We start from the raw sequence: 26,915 nt of genomic DNA, 5'->3' as shown, positions 1-26,915 counted from the left end.
AGAAAGACAGAGGGGAGAGAGATAGAGAGAGAGAGACAGGGGGAGAGAGAGAGAGACAGGGGGGAGAGAGAGAGACAGGGGGGAGAGAGATAGAGAGAGAGAGACAGAGGGGAGAGAGACAGAGAGACAGAGGGGAGAGAGAGAGAGAGACAGAGGGGAGAGAGAGAGACAGAGGGGAGAGAGAGAGAGAGAGACAGAGGGGTGAGAGAGAGAGCGACAGAGGGGTGAGAGAGAGAGAGACAGAGGGGAGAGAGAGAGAGACAGAGGGGAGAGAGAGAGAGAGAGAGAGAGAGAGGAGAGAGAGAGACAGAGGGGAGAGAGAGAGAGAGACAGAGGGGAGAGAGAGACAGACAGAGGGGAGAGAGAGACAGACAGAGGGGAGAGAGAGAGAGACAGACAGAGGGGAGAGAGAGAGACAGACAGAGGGGAGAGAGAGAGAGACAGACAGAGGGGAGAGAGAGAGAGACAGAGGGGAGAAAGAGAAACAGACAGAGGGGAGAGAGAGAGACAGACAGAAGGGAGAGAGAGACAGACAGAGGGGAGAGAGAGAGACAGACAGAGGGGAGAGAGAGAGAGAGAGAGAGAGAGAGAGAGAGAGAGAGAGACAGACAGAGGGGAGAGAGAGAGACAGACAGAGGGGAGAGAGAGAGACAGACAGAGGGGAGAGAGAGAGAGACAGACAGAGGGGAGAGAGAGAGAGACAGAGGGGAGAAAGAGAGAGACAGACAGAGGGGAGAAAGAGAGAGACAGACAGGGGGAGAGATAGAGAGAGAAAGACAGAGGGGAGAGAAAGAGAGACAGGGGGGAAGAGAGAGAGAGACAGGGGGAGAGAGAGAGACAGAGGGGAGAGAGAGACAGAGGGGGGAGAGATAGAGAGAGAGAAAGACAGATGGGAGAGAGATAGAGAGAGAGAGACAGGGGGAGAGAGAGAGAGAGAGAGAGAGAGAGAGAGAGAGAGAGACAGGGGGGAGAGAGAGAGAGACAGGGGGGAGAGAGATAGAGAGAGAGAGACAGAGGGGAGAGAGACAGAGAGACAGAGGGGAGAGAGAGAGAGACAGAGGGGAGAGAGAGAGAGAGAGCGACAGAGGGGAGAGAGAGAGAGAGAGAGACAGAGGGGAGAGAGAGAGAGAGACAGAGGGGAGAGAGAGAGAGAGAGAGAGAGAGAGGGGGGGAGAGAGAGAGACAGAGGGGAGAGAGAGAGAGAGACAGAGGGGAGAGAGAGAGAGACAGACAGAGGGGAGAGAGAGATAGAGACAGACAGAGGAGAGAGAGAGAGAGACATACAGAGGGGAGAGAGAGAGAGAGAGAGACAGACAGAGGGGCGAGAGAGAGAGACAGACAGAGGGGAGAGAGAGAGAGACAGACAGAGGGGAGAGAGAGACAGAGAGAGACAGACAGAGGGGAGAGAGAGACAGACAGAGGGGAGAGAGAGACAGACAGAGGGGAGAGAGAGAGAGACAGACTGAGGGGAGAAAGAGAGACAGACAGAGGGGAGAGAGAGACAGACAGAGGGGAGAGAGAGAGAGACAGACAGAGGGGGGAGAGAGAGACAGACAGAGGGGAGAGAGAGAGAGACAGAGGGGAGAGAGAGAGAGAGACAGAGGGGAGAGAGAGAGAGAGAGAGAGAGAGAGAGAGAGGGGGGGGGGGAGAGAGAGACAGAGGGGAGAGAGAGAGAGAGACAGAGGGGAGAGAGAGAGAGACAGACAGAGGGGAGAGAGAGATAGAGACAGACAGAGGAGAGAGAGAGAGAGACATACAGAGGGGAGAGAGAGAGAGAGAGACAGACAGAGGGGCGAGAGAGAGAGACAGACAGAGGGGAGAGAGAGAGAGACAGACAGAGGGGAGAGAGAGACAGAGAGAGAGAGACAGACAGAGGGGAGAGAGAGACAGACAGAGGGGAGAGAGAGACAGACAGAGGGGAGAGAGAGAGAGACAGACTGAGGGGAGAAAGAGAGACAGACAGAGGGGAGAGAGAGAGACAGACAGAGGGGAGAGAGAGAGAGACAGACAGAGGGGGGAGAGAGAGACAGACAGAGGGGAGAGAGAGAGACAGACAGAGGGGAGAGAGAGAGAGAGAGAGAGAGAGAGAGAGAGAGAGAGAGAGACAGACAGAGGGGAGAGAGAGAGACAGACAGAGGGGAGAGAGAGACAGACAGAGGGGAGAGAGAGAGACAGACAGAGGGGAGAGAGAGACAGACAGAGGGGAGAGAGAGAGAGACAGACAGAGGGGAGAGAGAGAGAGACAGACAGAGGGGAGAGAGAGAGAGAGACAGAGGGGAGAAAGAGAGAGACAGACAGAGGGGAGAAAGAGAGAGACAGACAGGGGGAGAGATAGAGAGAGAAAGACAGAGGGGAGAGAAAGAGAGACAGGGGGGAGAGAGAGAGAGACAGGGGGAGAGAGAGACAGAGGGGAGAGAGAGGCAGAGGGGGGAGAGATAGAGAGAGAGAAAGACAGAGGGGAGAGAGATAGAGAGAGATCGACAGGGGGAGAGAGAGAGAGAGAGAGAGAGAGAGAGAGAGAGAGATACAGGGGGGAGAGAGAGAGAGAGAGAGAGAGAGAGAGAGAGAGAGAGAGAGAGAGAGAGGAGAGAGAGAGAGAGAGAGAGAGAGAGACAGGGGGAGAGAGAGAGAGAGAGACAGGGGGGGGGGAGAGAGAGAGAGACAGAGAGTAGAGAGGGGGAGAGACAGAGAGTAGAGAGGGGGAGAGGGAGAAAGAGAGACACAGACAGAGGGGAGAGAGAGACAGACAGAGGGGAGAGAGAGAGACAGAGGGGAGAAAGAGAGAAGAGAGAGAGAGAGACAGAGGGGAGAGAGAGAGAGAAAGACAGAGGGGAGAGAGAGAGAGAGAGACAGACAGAGGGGGGAGAGAGAGACAGACAGAGGAGAGAGAGAGACAGAGGGGAGAGAGAGACAGAGGGGGGAGAGAGAGAGAGAGAGAGAGAGAGAGAGAGAGAGAGAGAGAGAGATACAGAAGGGAGAGAGAGAGAGAGAGAGAGAGAGACAGAGGGGAGAGAGAGAGAGATAGAGGGGAGAGAGAGAGAGAGAGAGAGAGAGAGACAGAGGGGAGAGAGAGAGAGAAAGACAGAGGGGAGAGAGAGAGAGAGAGACAGACAGAGGGGGGAGAGAGAGACAGACAGAGGAGAGAGAGAGACAGACAGACAGAGGGGAGAGAGAGAGACAGACAGAGGGGAGAGAGAGAGACAGAGGGGGAGGGAGAAAGGGAGAGACAGAGGGGGAGAAAAAAAGTTGAAAAAAGTTGAGAAAAAAAAAATTGCACCAGTACAGTACCATAGTATGTGTCAGTCACCAGTGCACTCATTCATCTTAGCTTACCATAAACTGTGAATAATAATCAATGAATATTAATTTCCCTCCCCCTGCAGTGCACCCATGTCTTTAATCTCCCATTTTTCATTTTCAATACTATGCAATGCATTAAATACAGTACCGGGTCCACTACCTATCAATCACATCTGTATTATCATCCAGATACGATGACAGGCACAGGCACTCACATTTCTATCACTAACATTACCTTTAATGAATTGTTCCCCTTACATGAAGGTGCACAAAGTTGTGTCAGCAGAAGAAATCTAAGTTTAAGAGTGCAATGCATGAAGTGCACTAACAGTCTAACACAAATTGGGAGCGTGACTCAATAGCACGGTGGATAAATATCTCTAAATAAGAGCTGACAGCCTGACACATGGCATGTTAAGTTATGTAAAGGGAGCGCGCTCTTACAGTGCTACTGTTAACACAAAATTAAATGTACTAATGAAATGAATATAACTATTATTTGTGCACATTATTTTTATTATAATATATCTTGATGTCATCAAGGTAAATTATAATAAAAACTAGTCCTAAAGCCCGTTCACACGGGCCGTGTTGTGTTATATTTAATTCTCTCTCTCTCTCTCTCTCTCTCTCTCTCTCTCTCTCTCTCTCTCTCCTTTCGCCTTCACTTGCCAGTCCTCGCGCTGCTGGTTTCATCTGCAGGGGTGCGCGTGCGATCAGCTGTGCTCTTTGCCCGGTCCTCGCGCTGCTGGTTTCATCTGCAGGGGGTGCGCGTGCGATCAGCTGCTGTCTAAGGCCAAGTGTTTGTCTGTACTGCGCATGACGGCTTCAGACAAACACTTGTCTTTTATAATATAGGATAATGTGCACAAATAATGGTAATAACCGTTACCTTACGTCATTCACTTATCACTAAGAGAATCCCTGCAGCAGATGCACTGCGATACAGAAATTTCAGATGTCCCCAGGGCGGCTGGCACTGATCTTTCAAAGTTTCTTCCAGGGGGTCGCTCACTCAGTCTCAGTTACTCACCTGGCTTACCGGTCCGGTATAGCAAGTCCAACTCCAAAGTGACCAAGTAAATGGCTCCGTCCAGACTCTAGATGGGATGACAGCTCAGGTTGCAGCAGTCTCTCCTTCCCAGTTCCCTTTTGCCGCCAGTACTGCGCTGCACTCAAAATCATGCTATCTTGCGCATGAGCAGGGAGCCAATCTACAATGGTCACGTTCTCCTGGTGCTGTCAATCACCAGGAGAACATGTCCGTCTCTGATTGGCTCCCTTGCTAAGAGGCATTACGAGTGATGCCTTCTATTGGCCTATTTTTTCCACACTGACGTTCGGTCAGCCTGTGGCAGCCAGTGGGTGGTGTTCTCTTCCTTACTGTGTAATTTAAAAAATGCACCCATGTTACACAATGGAGAAGTAGAAAAGTACTTAGCATAACATGGGGAGAAAAAAAAGGTTAATATTTTTTGTTTGGTAGCCAGAAGGTGTCGCTCTAATGCTCAAAATATGCACCCATGTTGCGCAGTGGAGTATGTAAAGTACACTGTCTGCATCTCCATAGCGTAATATGGGGGAGAAAAAAAAAGTAATTTTTTTTTTAACACAATTTTTTTTTTCATTTATATTAAATTTAAATCAACTTTGGGGGCCAAAATGGCAGGGGAGGCCCTGCCTCCTATGACTGCACATCCTTGATATATATGCGTGTGTGTGTACATATGTATTTATGTATTTACAGAAATGTACACTCTGGGTACAGCCCTGCTATGCACACAAATGGTTCATTCTACTATGTTGTAGATCATGTGCCACACTTTTGTATAAATACAGCAGAACAACCTTCCTACTATCAGTTAAGCGTACAAACTGCAGCAAGAATGGGGAAGAGCAGTGATCTAATGTACTTTGAATGTGGTATGATAGTAGGTGCAAGATGAGCTGGACGAAGTGTATCTGAAACGGCAGACCTCCTGAATTTTTCATGTACCACAGTTTCAAGGGTGTATAGAGAATGGTGCAATAAACAAAAAACATCCAGTCATCACTCCTGTGGAAGAAAAATACTTGTTGATCAGAGAGGTCAGAGGAGGCTGGCTAGACTTGTGCAAACAAACAGACAGGCCACAATTTCACAAATCACATCATTATTCAACCTTGGTGTGGAGAAAAACATATTGTAACACACCACTAGGCGCACCTTGTCACGGATGGGCTACAACAGCCGGCGGCCACATCAGTGTAGTTTTTATCAGAGAATAACAAGAGAGCACGCCTTCAGTGTGCACAACAACACAAGCACTGGAGTATGGGTCCGACATGTCTGATGAAAACTGTGCAAGGTTGTGGGGGCAGTGTTATGGTGTGGGGAATGTTTTCCTTGCACAAGTTGGGTCCATTTATACCCCTAGATTTATGTCTGAATGCCACAGCATACGTAAACATTGTTGCAGACATTTGCCCCTAGTTATCAAGCCGTCAACCTCAAATACGCTGGAATTCCGCAGCGTATTTGTGATGAGGCTTATTCGCCTTAGTTATCAAGCCCTAGATACTGGCAAAAGTAGAATTTAGTGACGTAATCTTCGATCCGCCGGACTCAGTCCGACACAGATCGATTCTTACGTCACTCCAGATGTTCCGCATACAAGTGCGGCACAATCTGACTACTTTTGCTAGTTATCAAAAAACTAGCAGGTACGCTCTGCACTTTTCCGGCCCAGTGTACCTGGTTTTCAAACCGCCGCCCTGGAGGCGGCGGATCCCATAGAAATCAATGGGAGTCTGACCATAGCAAAAGTTCATGTTAGCTGCTGCCAGACATCCCATTGATTCCTATGGGAGCTGTCTACACCTAACACCCTAACATGTACCCCGAGTCTAAACACCCCTAATCTGTCCCCCCTACACTGCCGCAACTAAATAAATGTATTACCCCCTAAACCGCCACTCCCGGACCCCATCACCACTCTAATAAACTGATTAACCCCTAAACCGCCGCTCCTAGACCCCGCCGCAACTATAATGAATATGTTAACCCCTAAACCGCCACTCCCGGAGCCCACCGCCACCTACATTATACCTATTAACCCCTATCCTGCCCCCCCTATACCGCCGCCACCTATAATAGTTATTAACCCCTATCCTGCGGATCCCGGACCTCGCCGCCACTAAATAAATAGTTTAACCCCTAAACCGCCGCTCCCGGACCCCGCCGCAACCTATATTAAACGTATTAACCCCTAATCTGCCACCCCTACACCGTCGCCACCTATAATACATTTATTAACCCCTATCCTGCCCCCTCCTACACCGCCGCCACTGTAATAAAATTATTAACCCCTAAACCTAAGTCTAACACTAACCCGAACACCCCCCTAACTTAAATATTAATTAAATAAATCTAAATAATATTTCTCTTATTAACTAAATTAATCTTATTTTTTGTACTTTAGTTCGTTTATTTAATTGCATTTAATTGTAGTTATTTGTAGGTAATTTATTTAATTAATTTAATGATAGTGTAGTGTTAGGTTTAATTGTAACTTAGGTTAGAATTTATTTTACAGGTAATTTTGTATTTCTTTTAGCTAGGTAGTTATTAAATAGTTAATAACTATTTAATAACTATTCTAAATAGCTAAAATAAATACAAAGTTACCTGTAAAATAAATATAAATCCTAAAATAGCTACAATGTAATTATTAATTATATTGTAGCTATCTTAGGGTTTATTTTACAGGTAAGTATTTAGTTTTAAATAGGAATAATTTATTAAAGTATAGTGTAGTGTTAGGTGTAATTGTAACTTAGGTTAGTTTTTATTTTACAGGTTAATTTCTCTTTATTTTAACTAGGTAGCTATTAAATAGTTAATAACTATTTAATAGCTATTGTACCTAGTGAAAATAAATTGAAAGTTGCTTGTAAATTAAAAATAAATCCTAAGATAGCTACAATATAATTATTATTTATATTGTAGCTATATTAGTGTTTATTTTAAAGGTAAGTATTTAGTTTTAAATAGGATTAACTTAGTTAATAAGAAAAATATTATTTAGATTTATTTATTTAATATTTAAGTTAGGGGGGTGTTAGGGTTAGTGTTAGACTTAGGTTTAGGGGTTAATAATTTTATTACAGTGGCAGCGATGTAGGGGGGGCAGGATAGGGGTTAATAAATTTATTATAGGTGGCGACGGTATAGGGGGGGCAGGATAGGGGTTACTAGGTATAATGTAGGTGGAGGCGGTGTCCGGGAGCGGCGGTTTAGGGGTTAATACATTTATAAGAGTTGCGGTGGGGTCTAGGAGCGGCGGTTTAGGGGTTAATAACTTGAGTTGCGGGGGGCTCCGGGGCGCCGGTATAGGGGGTAGAACAGTGCAGTTAGTGTGGGTGCTTAGTGACAGGGGTATCAATAAAGCTGTCAAAAAGCCGAAGAGCAGCGAGATCGGATGAGTGATAACTCTCACAGTCTGCTGCTCATCGCCCCGTACTTGGTGCGCAGCTTTTTGACAGCTTTATTGATAACTTAGGCAAAATTTTGAAGGTCCACGGCGGCGATGGTAGGCGAGCTTAGGCGGGTGTATTGGACCGGTGAAGGCAGGTAAAGTAGACGCGTTGATAACTACCCCCCTAAGTGTATTCTTTCATGTTGACAGTTTATCCTCAGGAAGATGGTAACTTCCAGCAGGATAATGCACAAAGCCTGTATCACGATGGGATAGTTCCTGTAACATGACAATGAATTTTCTTTGCTGCAGTGGCCCGCTCAGTCTCCGGGTCTCAATCCTATTGAATATCTTTGGGATGAGCTTGAAAGGGCTATTTACTGCTGGCCTACACATCCGTCGAATCTCCAAGAGTTGAGTGACACATTAATGTCTGCATGGTACACTATACCTCCACAACGTGTTAAGCATCTTGTTGAATACATGCCTAGATTAATTCAGGCTGTTTTAAAGCTAAAGGAGGCTCAACGCGCTACTTAGTAGCTATACCTAATAAAGTTGCCCCACATTCTATATACACATATAAATATATATGTACACACATATAGACATTATATATAAATACACATATACACATATACACATATACACATACACATATATGTGCATTGGAGCCCTTTGCAGTTAAGGAGACGAAAACATGTAAAACATATTTATGCAATATGTATATTTAATAAAGTGTTATAGTGTGTATTTACTGTAAATATTTCACATTCCATTTTTCTGCACATAGCAAAATATGGTTTATGTATTTTTAAATAGATATTCCTACATATATCTGTATATATCAATACCTATATATAATCATGTATATAAATATATAGGTATAAATATATATCTGTGGAAAAAAACCCCCAGATATATATAGAAATATGTATTTATGAATAAATAAAACATGTTCTTCTATGTGAAGAACATTGGAATGTTAAATATTCGTATTTTCATGTTAGGTTAGCGCACTTGAGAATATGCAATTGGGTTTGCATGCGAGTAGGGTCCCATTGACTTCTATAAGTGAATAGTTTATTGTGCGTGCAATAGTCCAGGATCAACTTTTTATGCTCGTCGGGGTAGCACATGTCAGGGTGCCAGGAATCAAACTGAGACGAGAAGTGCAAAAATAATCACACCTTTATTAATAGCAAAAAATAATAAAAAGTCCACAAGTCAAATAACAAGCCAGGAGTCAAAACCAGAGCTGGTAGTCAGACGAGCCAAAGCGAATAGTCAGATGAGCTGAGTCAGGTGTCAAATCGAGTAGTCAGACGAGCCGGAATCAGGAACAAGGAGAACAGCAGAGTCAGGAACCAGGAGGGACGTCAGACAGCCAGCTAATACACAGGAACTCTCACAAAAAGGTCTGAGACAACGCAAGGGCAAAGCATACTGAACAGAGGCCCTTTAAATAATAAGTGATGACATCACAATTCTGAGACTGCAACCTGTCTCACATGAATGATGTGCACCAGTCTAGCCATAAAAGGGCATGCAGGAAATGAGCAGCATCACACACTATGCACCAGAGTCAGCAAGAGAGGTGAGTAAAATGGCTGCCAGCAGCACATGGCAAATAAAGCAGGGAAAAAAACCCTGACAGCGCAAGAGCGAAGACAGTTTACTTTCAACTTGTAATACAAGCACAACTTGGCACCCACATAAAGCTTACTTCTAGCGGAGTTGACAGTCGAGCGAGATTATTAAATACCTCTCCACTTGTAATCTCACCCTTAGGGGTCGATTTATCAATGCCTGGCAGACATGACATCGCTGTCAGCATTCAGCATTGCACAAGCAGTTCTAGTGAACTGCTTGTGCAATGCTGCCCCTGCAGATTTGGCGCTAGCAGGGGATGTCAATCAGCCCGATCGTATAGCCGATTGATATCCGCAGTCTCAAAGGTAGCGGACCAGTTAAGACTGCTGCTTCATAACTGCTGTTTCCGGCGAGCCTGAAGGCTCGCGCGAAAACAAGGGGAATAGGGGCCATTCGGCCCTTGCTAAATCTACCCTTATATATGAACACTTGAAAATAGTATAATCATAATTGGCAATTATAAATGAAGATAATGAATAATATGGCAGCAACAAATAATGTTTTTTTTTATATTTATAACTAACTTTTGATAATCCTCCAAATAAGATTAGTTATAATTAAAATGTTATATAGGGAATTTTTTGGACAGTATTAAATATAGCTGAATTTATTTTTCATGATTGATTAACTCCTGGTTTCTCTTAGCGTGGCATGTGTGCCCATTATCAACCTATAACTGTGTATATACCAATAAATAGGAGAATTTAGTATGCAGATCCTATATTAATGTGACACAAATAAAATGATACCGTAGTATAATGAAATGTTGACTTTAAGACATGCAGAGAGATTGCTTTTAATATTTCCAATTGTTTTATGTTTTGATTTTACTAAAGGTTATGTTTTAAGTACTAATCACACCTACTAAGCACACACATATTATCTTATTAATAAATACTAGTCAGGAAGAAAGTTGCATAAAATGTACCAAATCTAGGTGGTTACTCTAACCACCCTTCACAAGTGTAATTATAGAATATTTACTGACTTTTCTATGGTTAAACAAAATCCTACATCTAGTACTGACATCTATCAGTGTGAGTGGTTTATAAAATATTCGTTACTTACCTTTCACTGAAACGTAGGGTTTGATATCTTCATAGTTCCATTGTAATTTATCTGTTCCTTCAATCCTAAAATAATAATTCCCCTGATTTTCCATGCTTACATTACTGATTTTAAAGGAGCAGTCTCCTTGCTTAATTTTTTTATCCAGTGAATTTAGTAGAACAGGTTTAGAAGACAAATAAACCTTGCCATTGATTTTCCAGATCATCTTGGAATCTGCTGATACTAAATTTCCATGTTGTGTTTCATATGTAAATCTGCAGGGAATGTACACACAAAGCCCACGCTGCACTGTAAGTTCTTTAGTCACCTGTATGCTGAAACCCGGAAGTAGCTCCCCGTTAAGACCTGCAGAGAGTAAGATATGAATCAGTAATTTGATGGTATAACTTCATAATAAACCAATAGTTCTAAACAACTTTATTTACTGTATTCAATGTCCTCTCTCTTCTTTAAAATGTAGAGTAACCAGAAGATTCACATTGTTTACTTCTATATGTAGGAGGTTTTCTCTAATTCTTTTTCTTACAGACCTTAGGTTCTCTTCTACATACTGTTTTTTTTTTTGTTTGTTTTTTTGCATTTTCTTTATATTAATTAAAATTATATCATAACTTACACGTAACTTACACATAACGTACACCTAATTATTAATAGGAAAATAACATCCTATAAAATTAATTTAAATTATGCATTATTTAAGGTGTGTATGCCTACTGATAGACATGACATGGGATTAAAGCTTTTTAAAAAAAAACTACACAATATTCAGATGCATGCTCCTAACCTTGTCCAAACTCACTCAGTTTAGTACAATGTAAGAAAACATCAATATATTTTAAATACTTTAACAGAAATTAATCACATAAATCATTTTACAAAATATAATCTATTTTTACACTCATCTGCCTATAAACATCACAGCAATACAAGGCTTATTATATGAGATGAAACCTCTTATTGGAATGGTAAGTGCTCCACTGTTTTTTTTAATTAGGGATCTTATGAAAAATGTATGTGATTAGGGCTTCTGAGTCACCAGAAACCTCATTTTATAGTATCAATCCTGCAAGGTACTTTTCACTTTGACACCCATCAGACATAAGACCACTAGTTTAAAAACAGAGTTTTATTGTTTTCAAATAAGGAGTTTTATGTCCCTTTATGGGTGCTTAAAGGGACAGTGTACTTTTTTTTTGTGTGAGATAACATGAATATACAGGTAATATTTCCCATGGTACTGTAAATGCAAAATAAAGTGGGATACGATAGTGTAGCACTAGCCAACTGTCTAAATAATACCTGAAAAATAGAGCAAAAAATATCAAATTCTAATCCTCAGTTTTCTACCTCCATAACACAAGTGAGGCCACGTTTGGACCTCCAACATATCTATTATGGGGATAACAGGAGGGTTACAATAATATATGGTCACTTTTGGACCTTTTAAGCGCTATTGAAACACATCAGTTATAAGTATGCCATATACAACTAACTTGTATAGTATATAAGCAAATCTCAACTTGTAAAAGTACAGAAGTAATTATCCTCTATAGAAGACAAATATATGGAGAGCAAAATAAGAAGAGGAGCTCATCAAAATATAGTGAGGGAGCTGTTAACTTATTAGTGTAATATGATATGACAAAACACGCTTGTTTATGAATTGGTAAGACTATAAAAAAAAAAAAATATATATATATATATATTAGATTGCTGGGAAGTATGTTTCTGAGTATCTAGAGATACACTTAGGGGGGCATAGGGGAATAACATATGGATATGAGATGTTATCGGTAACGCATTAAAGCACGTGATGTACTCATAATATAATCTACCCTTATGAGGTATATATAGCAGTGCTTTTAAAGATAAATATATGGGTGTCCTGCACATTAGTCATGAATATCTAATTGTGGCTGAACTATCTTGTCGAGGTGATGCATCAGGGCTTCAATTATCATTTTTGATCATCATAGATTGATAAGGTGATGAAATTTACTAGCCTACCAACTAGGGTACATATGGACTCCAAATAGTAAGCTGGAACATAGAAGGGTCAACAGACCATATAAATGGTACGGGGTGGGGAGAGAGAACCCAGATATTATTAGGGTAGTGTTACATTATAGCAGAGAAAATAGGTATGTTTACCAATCAATTCTAGTAGGGTCTGAATATTATTACACAGGCATACCCACATCCAACCTTAGGAATATTGTTAGAGCTTATATACATATAATATATATATATATATATATATATATATATATATATATATATATATTCAACCTGAAAACATTATAGTAAAGACAGAATTATTTTTTTAAGCCTATCGATAATTCCCCTCAAAGCTCAAAAAGTCTATGGGTAACTTTAGTGGCATACTAATATGATGTTGCCAAGTCTCTATGATTGTAGCTGGAAAAACGGGCAACACCAGTGTATAGTAGATTCAACCAATGCCCATTTTCCAGTAGTGACGACCCCATATTTGGTCCCCAAAGGAATGGTGGAGATCGGATGTAAGACTCGATAGTGACTGCTCACCACATTTATGATGGCTAAAAGACTCCCAGTCTCTAGGAGAATTATCTGTTTTCTCATTGGGCAGTCTGGACTTCACTCTCCTGAGATAGCTGGGCCAAGCTATGTTACCAACAAGTGGGTAAAGGCTTAGGGAGGGGTCTGGACATGGCGGTAGATCTCCAGATCATAGAGCCAGGTTATTGGTCACGGTAATCTTCCTTACATTTTTTTTAGCAGTTAGTGGCCCTGGCAAGAGTCCACCAGAAGAGCAGACATATGTTGGGACCCTTGTCGATTGGAGTGTGCAGTGTAACAGGGAGGTGTCACTTTTGTCAGAGCCGGGGCAGCCAGCCGCACTACCCCTTCACATGAATATCAACAGGTTTATACTCAGGTTGAAGCAGGAGGTAGGCAAGTCGACAGAGGCTCAGGTTAATATTTTCTGGGATCTGTATCACAGTAGTGTTCTCTCTTTTGAGGTATCCCAGCATGAAACTACCAGAGAAAGGTTTATCTCCCTTGGTGATCTGGCAATGTGTATACCTGTTAGGGGATCGCAGATTCAATGGTGTCAGTGCTTCTTCTATAGTGTTGCGTAGCTCTCTTTCAAAGTCTCCTAGCAAGGTCTGTACTACTTGGTAAAACTCATCCATAGCTAGAATCTTCTAAAATGCTCAAGTCGAGGTAGTAATCAGAAGGATATTGGCCTCTAGTTATGAAAGTCTGGCGGACCTGATCCGAATACGGCGAGCAATACGCTCGCCGTATTCATCATTGCACCAGCAGCTCACAAGAGCTGCTGGTGCAACGCCGCCCCCTGTAGCCAATGGGCCGCCAGCAGGAGGGTGTCAATCAACCCGATCGTACTCGATCGGGTTGTATTGTTGCGATGTGTGTCCGCCTGCTCAGAGCAGGCGGACAGTTTATGGAGCAGTGGTCTTTGTGACCGCTGCTTCATAACTGCTGTTTCTGGCGAGTCTGATGACTCGCCAGAAAAACGGGGCATCAAGCTCCTTTCGGAGCTTGATACATATGCCCCATTGTCTCCTTATAACTCTCTTTACTGTGGTTTTAGGGATTAGGGACAGCTCTCAGAGCTGATGGACCTAATCTGTCAGGAATTAGGGAGAGTAGATGAGAGCCAGGCCGCTTAGTAGGCCTCCGCCGCATACCTCATCTAATCTGGTCTACCAGGCTGAGATTATAGGTGGAAAATATAATAATCTGTTCGTTAGGTATTATTCTTCATAACTGCTGTCAAGTAGGACACAGATTTCAAATCAGTGGGGTGATAAACAGCGGATTTATCAGTACCAGGTCTCAACCAGAATTAGAAAGCAGCCATCTTGGTCGGTGTATGGACCCACCCACCCCGGGACAGTCTACTTTTTATTTTTTAAAAATACAGATAATCCCTTTATTACCCATTCCTCTGTTTTGCATAACCAACACGGTTATATTAATATAATTTTTATCTCTTTGATTACATTGTATCTAAGTGTCTGCAAATTGCCCCCGTGTATCAGTTATTTTGAAAAAATTGCTTTTAAGCCAATCAGTGCTGAATCACAAACAACTTCACCGAAGTGAGAACAATTGTTATCTATATGACGAACATGAACTAGTGCCATCTAGCTGTGAACAACTGTCAAAATGCACTGAGATAAGAGGAAGCCTTCAATGGATTAGAAATTAGCATATCAGCCTAACTAGGTTTAGCTTTCAACAAAGAATATCAAGAGAAAAAAGCAGCATTGATGTCAAAAACATTTGAAAGTTCCATGCCCTATATGAATCATGAAAATGTAATTGTGACTAGACTATCGCTTTAAGTATTATCTCCTTCCTGATTTTGTTCCATGTACCTATGGCGCTATCAGGTGATCACTTTTGCCATGGTGATTTTCGGATAGCTATAGGAGCATGTGAAATAAGAAATAAAGAAGAGCACCCTATTAATGACCTAGTGCACAGGTAATTGCAGTGCTTGCATTATTCACTGGTTACCTATACAGTCCTCTAACTATTAAATGCACTAGGCAATCTTCATGGCAGCCACCTACCAATAACAAATGTATAAATGTACACACAGGATAGTGTGTTCTGGGACACCCCTGATTTCCAACATCACCAGGACTCATCAATTAATTAAAACATTTTTGTTTAACTAACTTGAAGGGGATAGTATTGATGATCATCCTTTTGTAAAACAAACTTGAAGGATATAATATTGTGGCCCATCCTTTTACTACCCACTTATGAAGCTGATCAACTCACTCATGTTGAGATTATAATATTAAAAGTACTGCAGCTAAAACATACTTAAAGGGATACTAAACCTAATGTTTTCCTTTCGTGAATCAGAAAGAGCATGCAATTTTAAGCAACTTTCTATTTTACTCCTATTATCAATTTTTCTTCGTTATCTTGGTATCTTTATTTAAAAAGCAGGAATGAAAGCTTAGTAGCCAGCCCATTTTAGCTACAGCACCTGGGTAGCACTTGCTGATTGGTGTCTGAATGTAGCCACCAAACAGCAAGCGCTGTCCAGGGTCTAAACCAAAAATAGATATTCCTATAAATATCTGTATATATCTATATCTATATATAATCATAAAGATAGATAGATAGAAAGATATAGATATGTTTAAATATAGGTATAGATATATTTTACCAAGAAACCATCATATATATATTGAAATATGTATCTAAGAATAAATAGAACACATTCTGCTATGTGAAGAACATTGGAATGGGAAATATTAATATTTCATGTCAGGTTAGCGCACATGAGTAAGCGCGATCGGGTTTGTAAGTGTGTTTTTTTGTTTTTTTTAATAGAACATTTTTTATTGAGGTTTTTGTACATTGATAAAGTATACAAAGTATTGCAAAGTTAAACCATTACAATGATTACACAATGATACATTGCCCTACTTCAAAGATAAGTATAAGCGAATAATAACTTGTAAGCAAAGCGTATAAGTTGAAACATGTAATAAGAAAGAGCTAAGTGCCAACAATAGGACGAAACTTGCATAAGTAAAACATCATTTTTTTCTAATAGGGGATAGTATTTGTGTAACTATTGTACTGGTTTCTTCTGGGCCAGGCTGATAAGTAATATTATGTTCGTGATGGTCACTCTTGGACCTTTTGAGAGTTAAGGTATTTCAGCAGGCAAGAGCTGCTTTAAGTTAAGGGGGAGAGGGTGGGCGTTATAGTTATTGGTGCAACTGATTAGGAGGTCAGTATAGTGCTCATATTTGAGGGAGTAGTAGAACTGTAAACTGGGAACATATAAAACATCAGAGTGGTGTAATATACTATAATATTCTGAGCAAAAATAGAGTGCAATAGTACATGAGGTCTGAGAGAAGTTATCAGAAGGTAAGAACTGCTAGGAGTAGGACAAAATAAGTGAGATTAGTGTATAAAACCAAGCTTAGTTCTAACGGCTTTAAGTACACCAGGATAACTAATCAGCTTCTTTTTAGATCCAAATGTAAACATTTAGACCTGACCACCTACAATCCCTTTGTTAAAGATTGATTTGGAGCGTATAAATAATAATGGGCCAAATACATGCTAGAAAAAGGAAAGAGGCAATTGGATACTATACCATGACTATACAACTTAATACAATAGGACACAGAGCGCTGCCACGGCTTCTGGCAACGCCCTTGTTATAGATAGATAATTTACAGAAGGTAAGGTAGTAGAGGTGATCTCAATATTTTACCCCCCCAAAAAAAACGAGCATTATACTAAAAGGTCCCTTATTATAGATATGAAAATTATATTTCTGTATTAAAACATACCCTCAACTAAGTTGTGTTAAATTAGAACATTGTGATTCTAGGTTTAACATAGATTCAAAAATAAAGTGTTCAGGGCCTTATTTAAATATAGATAGTGGAGTAAACCTAGCGCCTACTAAATAAGACCTCTGGCTTTGATAATTTGACACCTAGTTGTCAAAATGGAAAGATGAAACTAATAAGGTATACCAAAGCGCCAACTATATGAAAGCTGGGTCTGGACCAAATGCAATATTATCAAACGATTACAATAAACAATTTATTGAGTGCACAAATAAGTTAAAAACATGGATCCATGTATAAACAATCAAATTTATACAACAATAATAGCTAAATGAATAGTTAAAACAAATAGTTATGTAACAGATATAGCATTTAAAATTGTGCAAACATTGCTCTTAAAAATATTCCTAAAAAATTTCAAATTTAGTATAAGGCTCACAACAGAAATTCAACTTTGTGTTTACCACATGCACATACACAAATTTATACAGCAATAATAGCTAAATGAATAGTTAAAACAAATAGTTATGTAACAGATATAGCATTTAAAATTGTGCAAACATTGCTCTTAAAAAATATTCCTAAAAATTCCAAATTAAGTATAAGGCTCACAACAAAAATGAAACTTTGTGTTTACCACATACACATAAGAGGTGAAGTATATTAGTCAGTTATATAATATTATATAACCAATAATGCTCTCAATTCTATGCAATGCTCCTAAATATTGCCAATAGTAACTAATGTGTAAGGCTCTGAGTAAGACCTTTAACTGTGTGTTTAACACATACGCATTGTCAAGTAAAAAATATTGTGACAGCAATATGCCAATGTAAAAAATGTGTATCAAAAAAGTTGTGTGCAAAAATTAGTGTACAAAAATTATTAATGGTCAAATAAATAGGTTGATCTTCAAAAAACGTGAATTAAGGACAAAGATTGTGAAAAATGAAAAGCCAAAAATTTACAAAAACATTGTGGTGTGTTCAAATAGTGACTTATATAAATGTAAATAATAGTCCAAAAAATAGTCCAACAGTGAAAACTTAATAGAAAAAATAATCCAACAATAAATTATAATAAGTAGTGTGTCTCTTTAAGAAAAAACAATAATCCTTAAAGTGTTGGGAATCCTAACAGCAATAGTTATGGTGATTTTCCATAGATCTTCTAAAAAAACTAAATTCCCCTATCTGTGTATGAATACCTCCTGCTATATCCACCTCTCTCTGCATATATGACAAATTTTTAACGTATACCCATATATGGGCATCTTCTGGTTGCATTATGGCTCTATTCCTAATACTCTAGCACTGCTAGCTACATACCCCTCTATAAACTTTGTGATTTAGATAGATTTTCACAAGGTTAGTACCTAAAACATATTTGATATTCATATTTAAAGAAGACGGCAATTCAATCATTCATATATATAAAGTCAGACATAATACTCTGGATATATAGTACATAAACAGGAACAAACATAATTATAAATTATAATTTAAGATGGGGGCGGAGCCAGCGCTCAATGGAGACGGCTGCACTTCTGTGAGCTCCGGTCTCCTTACAGGGCAAAGTAGCGCTAAATGTGTGTTTAACTGGCATCAAAGCACATATAAATATTCCTGATCACTCCAGGGTCCAGAGCATCAAACTGCGGACACATCAGATGGGGGACCCGCAACAATAACGGACTGGCCTTTTTCCGCCGACATGATGGCACATGGATAGGAAAAACCCAGGATCCGCAGACGCGTGTCAGACATGTGGGGAGCGACTTTGGCTATGCTGAGGCCATATGTGAAAGATAGGTCAAAAGCAATTAACTAAATCCGATGTAAAAATAGCAGGAAGGCCCCTGGCGGCTGAAACGCGTAGATTTGCTGATTGCTCCCGTGCACCAGATTAATAAGACTTTTGTTATCAACAGAGTGGGTACGTAAGTAGATAGGACAGGTACATCGGGAAGCCATAAAAACTTGCTTGAGCTTGCCCCATATGTATAATTCCTGTCCCAGGACCTACTCATACTAACCCCTCTGGTATCCATATCCTGTTTGGAACTCCGTTCCTACACCATACTTTGTGGGATTGTTAAAGAGTCACTCACATCAGAGCACCTTTCACACCGGAACACCTTTGCACTGCAGCCTGGAACTATTTGTGTATACTGCTTGCAGAGAACGCTGCACTAATCCCTAACACTAAGGAAAGGAGGACGCAAGCTATCCGGAATTGTTTGGTTACAAGTTTGCACAAATAACCACTTGCTGGACAATGTTGCGATACTAATAGGACATAACAGGTTTTTAAGAATTCTTATGTATCTTTATTTCTGTCATTTGTTTTAGAAGAGACCACTTGATCGTAATTTTAAACTTATTGTGTTTGTTTTTAGATGCCGGCATCACTATATACTTTTAATTGTATGTAATAAACATTATTCATACTTAAATTTACTCTTTTCCATTTCCTGCTATTTTTACATCGGATTTAGTTAATTGCTTTTGACCTTTTAAAACGACACTAGTATACACACACATATGGTCAATATTAGAGCTTTGCACATTACCTAGTTTAACTCTTAGCTCTCCATTTGTTTGAGCGCCATCCCAGACACTCTTCTTTTTTGTCTAATTTTTAACTTGGTTTTTAGAGGTTAAACCAGTTGCACTTTCTGGGAATTGGCATTAGAGTAGATGAGTGTTGTATCTCTATAACATTTTTTATCTCCATATGTGAAAGATATTAAGGTGAGATCTTGAGCCTACCCTTACTTGGGATGACACCGGGAGCTAAAGATTTCACACTGACCACGGGGCCTGATGAGTGAACACTCCCGTCCGCCATCTTGGATTCTAGAGTCACAGCACGCAACATCTGGGGCAGCGAAAACGCAGAGTAACTGTGAGTACAAATGCTGATAGCAATAGCATGGTCTCAGGAGACATACACCCTTAACTGCCCCAGCAACCTTTTACAGTGACATTACGCTTTAGTCCACACATATAGAGAACTCCGGTTGTTAAACGCAGTCATACCTAACCCTGCTCTGCCACATTTGGGTTACAATTAGACACTAGCAACTGTATGCAGGTCTCTGGGCCTGTATGGGGATCAAACCGGACGCCTATCTCGGTACACTGAGAAGTGTTGCTTGGCGCCTAAGGCCAGCGGAAAGTAGAATCTTCTGCAAATGCTGTCTGTCAAGAAATAATCACAAGGGACATATATTTTAATGCACCAGCTGCTCAATACACAGGCTGAGAAAGTCTTGCTTATCTAAGATATTTACCACACTACAATGTACCACCTATGAATCCTGGTCATCAGCTGCACCTTATTTTCTGCATTAACGGGCTGTGAGGTATAATACATATATTTTAAAGTGCCCTATTTTACTGTCATACCTTGTTAAATATGTCTCCTAAAAAAGGCAATAAACCAGAAAAGCCACTTAAAAAACAAGCTGCAACAACCCCGTCTGTTAACAATTTTTTCAAGCATCTAGACACATCTGCTAAAAAGATCGCTGCCCAGCAGGACATTAGAACCGATGCCTCTTCTGCCTCGTCTGAGTCGGAGGGAGAAGGCCCAGAATCTGCTATCTCTGTCCCTAGGGCCCTTCTGGACTCCCTACCTTCTAAAAAAGACTTCTCTAACTTGATCTGTCAGGTCAAACAGTGCATAAGGGAGGAAATCTCCGAAATTAAAAAAGATCTTTCAGACATGGGTCTTAGGGTGGAGAAGCTGGAGGATAGCACGGACCTCGCCAGCTCAAATATCACTTTTCTTAGATCTAAAGTTGCGGCACAAGATGACTCCATATTACAAATGGAGAACAAGCTGGATGACTTGGAAAACCGAAGTCGCCGCGGCAATATTAGGATTAGGGGAATACCAGAGTCTATTCTACCGACAGGATTAGAGAATTATTTGCAAGAACTCCTTACACATATCATAGGAGTGGAACCCGAAGCCACGATAGCCTTAGATAGATTCCACAGAGCCTTACGAGCAAAGCCACTGGGAGATCAACCTCCAAGGGATGTTATTGTTAAAGTAACAAGCTATCAGATCAAAGGGGAGATTATGAAAAAGGCACGCCAGAAATACCCACTCAGATTCAGAGCTGAATCTATCCAACTATATGAAGATTTGACACCTAGAACTCTGCAGAAAAGAAGGGAGTTTAAATACTTCACTGCCAAGCTGAGACAACGCAATATTGCATACAGATGGGGTCACCCATTCAACCTACAAATACCTTGGAAAGGCAAAAGATTAATCTGCGACTCCACAGCAGACATCCTACGAGTCTGTAAAGACCTGGATATCTCACCACCATCCCCACAAGATGAAGGAAACAGAGAGATTGCGGAGAAAAGTAACCCTGCACCGCCACTACCACAGAGATCTGAATGGAAAAAGATTCCAACAAAGTCCGTGACTCCAGACGTCCAGAGCTCTGACTGTTTGCCCAGGATGGGAAAATGAACTCCCAGCCTTTTGAATCAGTTATTAATGTCCATTTAGTTTAGTTTTCTCTTCTTTTCTTGGCGAGGGGTTCCTGTTGGGGATCTGTCCTCATTGCATGGGCCTCATCTGCCGTGGCCCTTCCCGGAATTTTAAGAAGGGGGGGGGGCCGCAGCGGCTGGGACCCAGTTGGTAGCTCCAGAGGCGGTTGAGCCCCTTGACTGGAGATCTGGACAAAATCGTATGAAGACAGGTATGAGATAAACTGTTTGAACAATGCTGTCTTTCTCAATTTGTCAATTGTTGTATACATATGCTCAAACTGATGTATGTGATGATACGTTCTCTTACTTCTTACGTTTATACTGTATTTTTTAACTGGGTTCGAAACTTATTCTATGTAGTAGAATCTCTGATATTACACACTCCATACGGCTAGTTATGCCACATATATAAAGCTAAAGTTAACATTTGTTGCCCGCTAGGGGTTTGTGTTCTCCCTTTTAAAAGAATACAAATTTTTGTTTTTTATGTTTGCACCAGTTGTGCTATTTGCTTTTGGATTATGTTATGTTTTACCTGCCTACAACACCACCACCATTGGGTATTCCACATTACACGAATGATTTCATATGATAGTTGTTTTCCTCTGACTAACTGGCTAATACTACCTACCCGTGAGAATCCAAAATCAGAAATTAGCGATTATGTCATCAGGTACTGACACTCAACACATACAAATTCTCACTCAAAACGTGAGAGGCTTTAACAGCCCTAACAAAAGGAACCTAGCTCTCCGGGACCTTCATAGAAGAGGGGGGAAAATACTCCTACTTCAGGAAACCCATTTTAAAACCGGGAAGGTACCCAACTTCTTGTCCTCTCACTTCACGCAACATTTTCACAGTACAAACACACGTAAGAAAATTAATGGTGTTAGCATACTAATTCATCGATCAATCCCTTTTAAACTTCAGTCTTTAGATAGGGATAAAGAGGGTAGATATTTGGGTATAATGGGTCTGTTATATGGTAAGCCAGTAACCATTATCAATTTATACTGCCCCAATACTGGACAAGACCGCTTTTTCTCTAGCTGTACTAACAAAATATTAGATTTAGTTAAGGGCCCTTTGATCGTAGCAGGTGACTTAAATACCCCCTTAGTGCCAGAATTAGATAGCTATAACCCAGCTACTCGCCATAACCAAAAATTGCTTAGCTCTATATGGAGGGATATTAAGAAGATGACACTCCATGATACCTGGAGATACACACACCCACAAACTAGAGACTTTACTTTTTTCTCTAACCCGCAGAAAAGCTATTCAAGGCTTGATTACATTTTAGTGGACCACATGGCTTTATCTTTAATAAAAAACGCTAATATTAGACACACGGTATGGTCCGATCATTCCATGGTAGAGTGTAAGATAGCTTGGCCCTCGGCCCCCATCAAGCCATTTACGTGGCGATTGGACAATGTTCTTCTCTCAGATTCTAAAGTGAGAGAGTCATTTGCAGAATATTTAGATACTTATTTTACCCTCAATAGCTCAACAGAAGTTGGTCCTACGACGGTATGGGAAGCTCATAAGGCTTACATTAGGGGGGAGTTTATCAAACTTAAAGCCTATAAACGTAAACAATCCCTTAATGAATACATCACATTAGCTCAAGGAGTTTCGGAGGCTGACCTAGCTCTGAAGCTTCATCCTGAAGACCAAGCACTTGTTGACAATTTGCGGGAAAAGAGGGAGGCTCTCAATAAACACTTACAAATTGAATCGCAGAGGTACCAATTGTACATAAAACAAAAATACTATGGGGAAGGAAATAAATCTGGGAAACTTTTGGCAAGGACCTTAAAAAAACAGCAGGCCAGCTCATATGTACATTCCCTCAAAACTACACACAACACTTCATTCGAAGACACGAGATCCATAGGTAAATCATTTAAAGATTTCTATCACAGACTCTACAACTTGTTCCCTAATAGACAGTTGACATCCCACCAGATGAAATGCGAGTCTTACTTAGACACTGTGACTCTCCCCAAACTTACAGTAGATGAGGCAGCTCTGCTAGAGGCCCCAATCTCCAAAAGGGAAATATTAGAAGCTATAAAAGAATTAAAACCAGAGAAAGCCCCAGGCCCAGATGGCTTTAGTAATAGGTACTATAAGGTTTTTAGTCCCCAACTTGTTCCCCACCTGCATACTTTATTTAACCAGATTTCGGAATCCGTTACATTCCCGGAAACTATGTTGCAGGCTCATATATCAGTACTCCCCAAGCCTGGTAAAAAACCAGAGACCCCAGCAAATTTTAGGCCGATTTCTTTGTTAAATGTAGATCTCAAGTTATACGCAAAAATTTTAGCAAATAGGATTAATAAATTATTACCAGCTTTGATTCATTATGATCAGGTAGGGTTCGTCCCACAAAGGGAAGCCAAGGATAATATAGGTAAAGTTTTAAATCTATTAGAATACCTTAAAAAATCAAGCGTCCCCTCGGTCTATCTATCGACTGATGCCGAAAAGGCGTTTGATAGATTAGACTGGACTTTTCTACAAATTACACTCCAGAAATTTGGCTTTCCCAAGACCTTTATTCAAAAAATAATTGCATTATACTCTAACCCCTCTGCCCAGGTTAGGGTTAATGGGGTACTCTCTGACCAGTTTGAAATTAGAAATGGCACGAGGCAGGGCTGCCCGCTCTCACCCATTCTCTTCATATTGTCCCTAGAGCCACTAGCTATAAAATTGCGTGAGCACCCCAACATAAAAGGCATTGACATCCAAGGGGAAAAATATAAATTGGCAATATTCGCCGATGACATACTTATGACCCTATCAGACCCAATACACTCCTTACCACACGTTCAACACGAACTACAGGCTTACGGTGCGGTGTCAAACTTTTTGATAAATACTAATAAATCAGAACTGTATCCAATCAACCTCTCAGACGAGGAGATACAGGAGATTAATCGCTCCTTCCCATATAAAATTCAGTCCAGAGCATTGAAGTATTTGGGGATTTTCCTCTCTAAAGATATGGAGACTTTACGAAAATTGAATTATGGCCGTCTACTGGAGGAATATCAATATTTGATATCTTCTTGGCTCCCTAAACAGAATATCTCCTGGTTAGGGAGAATAGCTGCGCAAAAATGACCTTGTTACCCAAAGCCCTTTATATCATGCAAGCATTACCAATACCGGGGGTCTCAACAGACATTAGTAAATTACAAAACATCATAGACACTTACATATGGCAAAGAAAGCCACCTAGATTAGCAAAAAATACCCATTATAGACTTAGGGAGGAGGGCGGGTTGGGGGTCCCAAACCTGCATTTTTATAAACTAGCGATTACTTTAAATAAAGTAGTGGAATGGTGTAGACAGGAAAATGGGTCTAATAAGAGAAGTGTTCATCTAGAGTCCCAACTTTTGAACACCTCCTGCATAGGCGAAATGTGCTGGGCACCTCATAAACCTCCATTAGAATTAATAGGAAAATACCCAGTTATTAAAGAGACCTGGTCAACGTGGTTAAAAATACGTAATTCACATAAACAAATCACTTCAAATTACTCACCTCTGACAACACTTTACCCAAATAGGGAAATTCAATTAGCCTCCTGGGGAAAACAACACCATCCAAACCTACCCACAAAACTATTGGACCACACACCGGTGTTTCTGTTGATGGATAGAGGGCGTCTAAAACACAGAGATGAATTGCTATTACAAGGCATTGACCAATTCCAATCTTGGTTTGTGTACCACCAGGTTCGACACTATCTATCTATACATAAATTTAAACAGGATATGTTTAGAATACGTTCCACGTTTGAACGTCTGTGCACATCACAGCAACCCATCAAAAAAGTTATTTCTATAATGTATAAAGACATTCTTAAATCACACTACCACACTAAGCCAAACTACACATATAGATGGGAAAAAGAACTGGAGATAGAAATACCCCATAAAAAATGGGTGACATGGTTCCAGGCGACGGCTAAATCAGCACATTCAGCGACAGCTCTTGAAACAAATATCAAGATTCTTACTAGGTGGTACCTGACCCCCAGCAAATTAAAACATATGTTTCCAAATGCTAGTAACAGGTGTTGGAGAGGGTGTGATCAAGAAGGAACGATGTACCACATATGGTGGGAATGCGATAGGATACACACTTTTTGGATACATATTCACAAACTAATTGGTAAAATTATTGGGGTCGAATTGGTCCTCTCACCGGAGGGGGTTTTGTTTAATGCCCGGCCGCGTATTCCCTGTAAAATTAGAAGGAGCCTCTACCAAATTTTATTAAATGCTGCAAAAAGGCTTATCCCACAGCACTGGAAGAAGGCCCAACCTCCCACGATTGCCAACTGGTTAGACTTAGTAAAGAATACCCTAGTCTTGGAGAGGTTATATTACCTTAGAACAGGTGGTATAGATACTTATCATGATATGATATTTTTATGGGAACAATTCTTATATGGTGAGAACACATCAGATAGATAAATGGTTATAAAAAAGAGGGGAAATATAGATACACATCTGATAATAAAAAGGTTAGGTGGTGGTTTGTTCATGGCAGGTTGTTTACTTGGATATGTATTATTTTGATTTACTCAAACATTTGAATGCTCATTGTATTTACATGTTTTTCTTTGAGATTATGGCCACACTAAGGTTGATGCTAACTTCAGAGAAACTTCATGGACTTTTGTAATAGCTGGACTTGGAGATAGAGATAAATTCTCAGAACTTATTTCTTTTTAGCCAAATGCTTGAGTCATAATATGAGCACACCGGATTGGTTTATAACAGTAACAAATGTGGCTATATAACTGAAAATGTACCTCCTAGGCCTGTTTTTGAATGTACACAAAGGCAAAATTGTTTCAACCTTTCTACTCTTGACATGTTATACATCTGATTTACTGTTTTTCTGTTTATTTTGTTTTGAAAAATAATAAAAGAAATAATATATATAAAAAAAAAATTATAATAAAATAAAAAATATAAAAAAAAAATATTATAATTTAAAAAGAAAAGGTTTTTTGGTGAACTCGGTTAACCCACAGATGCGTTACACTTGTCACTAGGGTACGATATATGCCACACACCAATGAGTTTGTAATGATAGGTGTCTATTCTAAATTTGAAAAAAGACTTGAGTATAGTTTATCTGATAGTTTTTCTAAGATTATATAACGCATTAATCAGGGCTAATATCTCTCCAGATAAGACACTACTAGTATAGAGGTCACTTCCCCACTCAATTGGATACTTATGTTAAACAAATAAAGGTTGTTTAATATTTCTACACCACCATCTGGCTCCCATACGTTTCTGTTCCACTTAAAACCTATTGAGGTTTCACCTTGTTTGTAAAAAAACCATTTCTCTTTATTCTGGATAATAATTCACACCTCAGCACAGACATAGCACTATAGCAAAATCCAGTATATAAAAGACAACAATATAACATCATTAGGAATATTGTAAGGGATATATAATACATAGTCACACATTTTTTAATATGACTAATATAGAGCTAAGATCATGTAACATTA

The 26,915-nt window shown here is 40.3% G+C and overlaps 1 protein-coding gene across 1 annotated transcript in view; it reads right to left on the bottom strand.

Moving 5' to 3' along the window:
• The window catches only part of LOC128639079 (sialic acid-binding Ig-like lectin 14), a 298,418-nt gene that overhangs the window by 212,698 nt on the left and 58,805 nt on the right, over positions 1–26,915 (bottom strand). Inside the window, exon 3 of the mRNA XM_053691230.1 lies at positions 10,480–10,827. Coding sequence (XP_053547205.1) covers positions 10,480–10,827 — 348 coding nt within the window. The remainder of the gene's footprint in view (positions 1–10,479; positions 10,828–26,915) is intronic.

The sequence above is a fragment of the Bombina bombina genome, chromosome 8 (genome assembly GCF_027579735.1).
Source record: "Bombina bombina isolate aBomBom1 chromosome 8, aBomBom1.pri, whole genome shotgun sequence".
Lineage (NCBI taxonomy): Eukaryota > Metazoa > Chordata > Amphibia > Anura > Bombinatoridae > Bombina > Bombina bombina.
This window is presented reverse-complemented; position numbering and strand designations above follow the sequence as displayed.